The sequence below is a fragment of the Vicia villosa genome, unplaced genomic scaffold (assembly GCF_029867415.1).
Source record: "Vicia villosa cultivar HV-30 ecotype Madison, WI unplaced genomic scaffold, Vvil1.0 ctg.000165F_1_1_3, whole genome shotgun sequence".
NCBI classification, from domain to species: domain Eukaryota; kingdom Viridiplantae; phylum Streptophyta; class Magnoliopsida; order Fabales; family Fabaceae; genus Vicia; species Vicia villosa.
The window spans coordinates 60,643-68,864 of NW_026705048.1; the positions used below are offsets into that span (position 1 = coordinate 60,643).

At 31.0% G+C, this 8,222-nt stretch overlaps 1 protein-coding gene across 1 annotated transcript; it reads right to left on the reverse strand.

Annotated features, from left to right (window-relative positions):
• Positions 1–4,519: 4,519 nt before the first annotated feature.
• Positions 4,520–7,651, reverse strand: LOC131624866 (uncharacterized). Its single transcript, XM_058895785.1, has 6 exons — positions 7,507–7,651; positions 7,060–7,144; positions 5,353–5,534; positions 4,973–5,033; positions 4,808–4,861; positions 4,520–4,630 (listed from the first exon to the last, which is right to left on the reverse strand). Exons 1-5 carry the CDS (start codon positions 7,627–7,629, stop codon positions 4,845–4,847), a joined length of 468 nt encoding a protein of 155 aa, XP_058751768.1. The 5' UTR covers positions 7,630–7,651; the 3' UTR covers positions 4,520–4,630; positions 4,808–4,844.
• Between the last annotated feature and the right edge of the window lie 571 nt (positions 7,652–8,222).

Below are 8,222 nucleotides of genomic sequence, written 5' to 3' on the forward strand. Positions count from 1 at the left end.
GAGAATCTTCTAAAGCAAAAGAGTAGATTGAATTGGGACAACTTTGGAGACCAGAACAGTAAGTTCTTTCACAACTTTATGAAGGAGAGGTTTTTGAGGAACCACATCAGTCATCTTGTGGTGGAGGATCGTATGGTGGACTCGGTCAGGGAGGTGAAGGAGGAGACGAGGATCTTTTTCTCTTCTCTGTATGAAGAACCAGATCTTGATCGCCCACTTCTCTCTGGGATTCTTTTCAGCACTCTATCTGTATCTGATGTCATCTTTCTCGAATTGCCGTTCAACGAGACGGAGATCAAGGATGCAGTGTGGGATTGTGAGGGATCAAAGAGCTCGGGCCCAGACGGTTTGAATCTCAACTTTATTAAGAGATGCTGGAATTTTATGAAGGATGATTTTATCAGATTATTCAACGATTTGTACAGATATGGAATGTTATCAAAGGCAATTATTTCTTCTTTTCTGACCCTCATACCGAAAAGAGATAATCCATTGGGCCTGGGTGATTACAGACCTATCTGCCTTGTAGGCTGCATATACAAGGTTGTGGCGAAACTGTTAGCTTCGAGATTGAAGAAGGTTATTGGTTCCATTGTTTCGGAGAATCAGAGTGCGTTTTGTATGAATCCAATGGATTTCTTAGCGTAGATTTCAGTTGGTGCGTAATTTTTCGGTTCGAGCTTTTTTAGCTCCTCTTTTGTAAGCAGGTTTAGAGTACCCCTAGTACTCTCTTAATATAATTCCTTGCTTATAAAAAAAAATATTTTACATAATTTAGCAATTCCTACTAAAGTGAATTGTCATTCTCACTTTATATGATCAAGACGTAGAAATTTGGCACATTGGAGTAAGTTTCTGATACGAGGAGAGAGGGCTGATTTGCAAGGTTATCAATAAGCCAGTAAGAGAATGAAAAATGGTGTGAATGTGAGAATGGATTTGAATCATACATTTTCTTTCACGTGTGATCCTTTATATATGAGAATTGGTTGGAGTGTTTCAGATCTGGATCAAATGTGGGCTTTCTTTTATAGTACCTTTTGTCAGCCCAAAACAGTTGTACTTAAGACTTCTTATAGCGTGTTAGCGAGAATACTTTTAGAAAAGTAGGCAGGCTTCCCTGCACCAAGGTTGTTGCTTGGAGAAGTGGAATAGGTTTGGCAGGTGGCATGCACAACCTAGAAAATATGTGCATTACATGTGAGTCTCATCATGGAGACGTTTCACAAAATTTGTTTAACATGTGGCCATATGTTTCTAGATTAGGAAATGGCGCTTCTTCTCATGATACTCAAGTACACTCAATTGTCATTGTCTTCCCGAGGCAAAAAACTAACCATTTCTTTTTCGCCTCTCGATTTCCATGCATTGACTGACCTGACGTTACAAACAAGGCTTTGTTACATTCCAAAATCACTTTCCTTGTGTATAAATACCCCATTGTACCCAACATTCTCACAAGTTGCATTTCTCATGAATAAAACCTCCAAAAGTACTGACATTATAAAGTTTTAGTACTCACATTATCTAGAACTGGGTGAGTTTTGTTTTCATGTGTCAGTTGCATCTGTCAAAGTTTTTTCTCTCGTCCTTGTGTCTGTTCCGTGTGTCTAGTTTGTTCTTTTCTTTTTTTTTTTGGTTGGAAAGATTTCGTTTTTCATCTTTTTGTGTGTCTTCAATCAATTCTTGTTTTGGTTTCTTTTTGTGAGTCTGTTATTCTTTCTACTATTGTTTTGTCAACTTTTGGCTAAATAGGGGGAGAAAATGTGTTTGAGTATGTTTCTTTTGTGTGTTTCTTTTCTTTGCTTCTGTTGCTAAGTTTGTTCTTTGTTGGGTATGCATACTGTTATGTAGGATGTTCTAACATCCCGATTGTGTATGTATTGAGTCAATTGTGTCTTGTGATCTGAGTTATGTACGCTGCTTCCGTTTCATGTTCTTCCAATGTGTTAAACTAGGATGGTTCAATGCTATGTTTAGACTAGTTTTGGTGTGCTTCCAGTAAAGGTGTTTCTTCTTCTTGAGAGGGAGATTCGTCTTTCTGTGATGAGAATTGGTTATGTAATTTAGGGGAAGAGTCTTGTATCTTCTTCCTCGTGTATACTGGGTTGAGGGGGAGTATCACTCATCTTCTTCCTCATGTATAATGCTTAAATGTTCAACATGTAGCTTATTTTTGGGTAACGTCTTTATGTTTGATACTTTGTGTAGTTTGCTCTGTGGTTTTATTCCTCTGCCTGTAAGTCTTGTACTTGGTTTGTTTTAGCAAAAAATTGCCAAATGGGGAGATTTTTAGTACCATAGTTTTAGGAATGGCAAAATTTTGCTAAAACTTGGTTCACTACAGATGTTATGGAAAGATGTTCTAACATGTTACTTAGGAAAGATGTCCTAACAGATGTTGTGACATGTTATACCAAAACATTAACACAGACTATTTTTAAATCTTGACAGATTTGATTTGATTCAATGATAATTCTTTTGGATCTATCTCAGTTTATTTCACAGGTCAGAATAATTTAATCTAGAACAATCTTTTGTATCTCCAGCTGTACAAGTGGCCAAAATTGGATGCCAAGACAATTTAGGAAACTTGATATTTGTGTTTTAAGATTTAAGGTGATTTATCTACATAATTGGTACATCAATATGCTTATGGATCAAAAAATATATGGATACAAATTTTGAAGCCCATGGACAGCAGATGTGTATTTAAAGAGAAGACCTGACCTAACCTTTTCCTAGAATTCATAAATTAGGAGAAGCAAAAAAATTTGTAGGTTTGAGAGTCTCTTGTGTAGGTATTTTGTCACCCTTGTATCTTTTGATGCTTGTGGTAGACATTTTTGTTCTCACTCAGAAGCCTTTAGGTAATGAGTTGAGTATTGTTCTCACTCTTAAGCTTTTAACCATAGAGTTGAGTATTGTTCTTGATTGAAGCTTTTAAGCAAGATCAAGTATTTGTTATTGGTTAAGGAGTGTCTTAACTAAGTTCTTTGTTCTTAATCAAGGGGTGTCTTGATTAAGGTTTTTTCCTTAGTTGAAGTTGTGAAGCAAGACTAAGTTTATTTGACTGGAAGTGTATTCTTCCCTTGTTACGAGGTTGTGACTTGATTTTTGAAGTGTGATCTTCAGTTATGTGAAAGGTCGTTGATACACTAACTAGGACTAAGACTGTTAGACATTGCTGCGGTGATTGGAAGTGAGATGGGATTTCTCATATCTGGGAAGGTCTTGGGTAAAGGTAGCACAAGGTAGTGATTACGATAGAACGTTGTAAGCATGAGACTTGTTTAGGCTTTAAACTAATACTACAGTGGACTTCCTTCCTGGCTTGGTAACCCCCAGAGTAGATAATGTTGCACCGAACTAGGTAAACAATTTTGTGTGTGTTATTTATGTTTCTGCATTTTTATTTTCTACATAATCACACAACTTCAAAAGTCTGTTCAGAGTGTCATAACAAACCAGAACATTTGTCTCGACATTAGATATGTTATTAATTAAGATATCAGTTGTTTAATGTTTTCTACTCCCAATTCAGTTTCCAGTTTAAGTATAACAATGAAGGCTTAATACCCGATTTGATTATTGGTGGTGGGGAACTCAAAGAAAAAGGATACTTCAATCACCAATCCGAAATTGTTATCTGAAATGAGATTAGACCGAGTATCTCAACTATTAAATGACCTGTCTGTTAACATGACTCAGGCGTGTACTGGATCTAATGTTCTTGAAGTCATTTCTGCAATTGAGTTGACCACTTCGTCAGTTGTTTTTCCAAATATGGGTGGTGGAGGACTTTCTTAAAGGGTAAATCCGACAGGACTATGATGATGCATACCGGAAAGTATTGTTGCAGCTTCTTGGATGCAGTTACCAATGCCAATGCCACTTAGCGTATTTCGGGTCCGACCATGGCCTTGGAGTGAAGTAGCGCAGGCTATGAATTGAATTTGGCTCTTGATAGATTCCCTTATAAAGAGAACATGGTTAAAGGGGGATGATGTTTAGTGATCGTAGATAGATTTGTTTCCCTCTGTGTAGGGATTTAGTTCAGTCGACCTCCCATCTTCTTGTCACTTGTGAGTTAGCTTTATGAGTGTGGTATATGATCTTCCAATGGTTAGGTTGGCAAGTGGTTCTTCCTAGTAATCATAGGTATTTTTTAGTATTTTCTGTCTTTAGGTTGTAGGACCAAGTCTAAGGATAATTTTGTTATGATATGACATGTTGTTGTCTGAACCATTTTGAAATCCCATAATGATGTTATATTTAACGCAGTTAAAAAACTGTGAAACAGATGGAGTGTTCACTATGAAGTAGGTGGAGTGTTCACTATGAAGTAGGTGTTGGTATATGGTTTTCACCTTTATTATTATTAGTATATTTTTCATTGAAAAAATAGAGAAAACTAGAAATAACCAAACATTAAAGTAAATAACACTAAAGTTTTTGCAATAAGGTGATCGATAATACATCAAATTCTTAAATACCATAAGTTTTTGCAATAAATAGTAAGAAGTTGCAAATGATTGTGTTTTGTTTGCAAACACAACTAGTTTTCCATAATATTTTGACTCCACTTTGCTTCATCTTTAGAACTAGGTTTAACTATAATGCCATGCACCTGTAACATCCATTAAAGTGATGAGTATATCATATACTATAATACTATAATCAAAATATGACCATGTAGAATAGAAAATATAACGAGAATATATTAGAATATTATAAATATAAAAAATTTGATTATAGTTGTAAAAATATTTTTTTAAATATATAGATTTTAAAATATCAGATATACCTGATGAAGCATAGTCTTAGAGTAGGCATTGATGATATTAATAATAGAGACCTCCTGTATAATAAAATAACAAGATAGTATAAGAACGATAATAACTATAAGCCATATGCAAACCTTTTCATCTCATAAAAATCTATATTTAAAAAACTAAATGTCATAGCATACCCTGCCACCAGTCCCCTCTTGTAGCCATTTCTGAATCATCTTCTCCTCCATAATTATTGTACTATTACATTAAAAATCATGTTAAGCATTCTTGATAGTAAAAAAATAAAATAAAAAATAATAATATATCAAAATAATAATAATAATAACTTATATAAAACCAAAGATTTGTTTATGTTTGTAATACAATATATAGTTTTAAATTTATTTAATTGAATTTACGGTATCAATAAATTACAATCAATTATATATATGCTATTTTATAAGTAGTTAAATTCAAATACTTTAATAATACAATTGTGAACAATATAAAATTAAAAATTTACTCTATAGAGTCTATACATAAAATTAAATATATTGTTGAATGCATTATCACTCACCAAGGAGTTGAATGAAGCATTTTGTGAACTTTGAGTTTGAGGATATATATCTTGGCCACCATAAAAAATTGATGAACTTAGATGACATGTATGAACATTATGATTCTGGTACAAGCAAGAAATGTCTGTGTTTTTTGTGTTATGAGCTCCACCATTGTTGTTCTTAAAGATGCTATCTATTCCTAGAAGACAACAAAATGAAAAATAAATGGTATATATATTCTTGTGGATTTATAATATTTATTATATCTAATATTAAAGAATTACTTTTAGGAAAATTAAAAATAATTTTGTGTAGTATAGATAAACTGTATTTATTTTTTAGGCAAAAATAAATACAGTATAGATAAACTGTAAGGGTAGTGGTGAGATATATGGAAAAGCTTCACCAATTAAATTTAAATGGTCAAAATTCAAAAGTAACATTTTAAAAACAATTATTTATAATCTTTTTACAAATATGAAATCTGATAATTATTATGAAAAATGGGGGAGAGGAAAATTTGGAATAAAATGGGAAAAGTGATTCTAATATTTAAATTTTTAAATGGAAGGTAAATAAAGTCTGAACAAATGGTTTGTAATTTAACCATGTTAAGTAATTGAGTTCAACCTTTTGGTTGAAAATATTTATTATATTTGATATTAAAGAATTGTTTTTGACCAAATTAAAGATATTTTTGTAGGTATATGTTATACTCTGTACTTATTTTTTTAAGAGAAAATATATTGTAAGTATTTTTATAAATGGATAAATTATAACTTTTGTCCCTTTATTTTACCTCATTCATAATAATAATTTTTTATTTTAACTTTAAACTATTTTATTTTTCCTTTCACTTCTTGCATTAAAATTTTGTGATGTCCCTATTTTAAAATGACTTACATTTGTGAATTATATGACAAATCTTTAAATAAAACTTTTTTTTACAAATTTTAAACACAAAATATGGAAGTTATATATCATAAAAAAGTGAACATTTTATTGATTTTATGTTAGAAAGAAAAATTACATGGCATGAACAATGAATGTGTCATCAATTTTAAATAAGATTAAGGTTCCGTTTGGCAAATTATATTTTGAGTTTATAGCTTATAAGTTCGTATGATAATAAAAACTTTGTTTGATAATAGTCTTTTTATCACGAGTTTATAACTTTTTTTTATACGTTATTTTATAGCTTATAGTTTGTTATTTTTTTCATTAATATCCTTATAAATTTTAACTATTTTAAATGTGCATTTAATTATTAATTAACAAATATTTTTTATGTTATTTTACATTTATCAGATAGTTAAACTGCTAATTTTACTAAACATTTTAATTAGTTTATTAACTATCAATCATCAACTACAAACTATAAGCTATCAATCATCAGTTATAAACTTTAAATTAACTTATCAATCAACCGCTAATTTTATCAAACAGAGTCTAAATAAAGATTAAAGCTGTAATATAAATTTAATGTGTTCAAATTCAAAAGTAAAAATAAAAAAAAAAACTTTTTATGACTTTTTACAAATATAAAAATCTGATCATTATTATGAATAATGCAGATAAGGAAACTTTGAAGAAAAGAAAAAAAAGAGAAAGGAAAAGTGACCTAAAGAAATATTCTATCATTATTTTATGACTTTTCTGTATTATATTTAAAAATATTACCACTAATCTTACATACCAGAACTGAATGAAACAGAGTACACTACCTTGAGTTTCAACTTTAGAGTTCACTGTCTCTTTCTTAGTTTTGCTGCCACTTGCTTCAAATCGCACAGATTCTCTTCTTAAAATCTGAAACAAAATGACTCGGACATAGAAAATACTAGAGCTAGTTCATAAATCCAATTTTAAATAAGAGTTTCAACATTTAGATAATTTGAATAACAAAAAGCATGAAATGAACTTGAAATAAAAAAATTCGGACAAATAGTAGATATATTGACATCGATAATAATTTAAAAAATAAATAAGTTGAATGTCACACGTTTATAAGTGTTGTATTATGTAGGACACAACACGTAACAAATACCAGATACGCTTTTTATCGATCATGTAAACTATATGTTGTTCTAAGATGAAATTATATTGATCAAGAAAACTAAGACTACATAAAATCATAACAATATAAGACTAGAGAAATGAGAAATCAGTACCTTAGGTGAATGAGTTGAAAATATGGAGCCATAAATTCCTGCAGAAGGGTGACATATTTTAGACTCAAAGATTTGAGAACCAAGTGAAGAAGAAGTACCCTTTTGCTTATTCTTTTCTGCCATTCTCTAATAAAAAATTCCTTCAACAAAAGTGAGAGTTTTTCTTATTATCAAAGTTCGTAAAACACCCTTTAAAAAGGGAAAAAAAGTTCAATTATGTTTTTATTTGGAAAGAATCAGAATGAGTGGAAAGTAGAGAAAAGGTTAAAGAAGAGAAGAGAACAAAAAGAAAAAGAAAAGAAGAAAGTGTAAAAAATGTATATTAAAGAGCTTGTGTCAATGTGTATTATTTTTCAAACTATTTTAAGGAAGAAAATATGGTAAGTGATGTATGAAATGATATTTTTTCTTCTTTTTTTCCGTTAATTGGAACTTTAAGCAGGTGATAAAAGTTTATTTTTATAAATTTAAAGTATTGAGTCTGAATCATCTCAAAAAGTATTGGTACATTCCGGTCTCTCACATAAAATATTTCATCTATTCCATGCCTCATGTTTGAAAAATTATGTACATTCTCTTCATTACTAATCTCATACTTGAAAGACTGTGTACATTTCAATTATCTGAGCCAAATTCGAACTCAAAGGTAGCATAACCCGCCTTGACCTAATTCATTCACGGGGAAGGATTAGGCAAAATCACTCCTAATGCGTCAG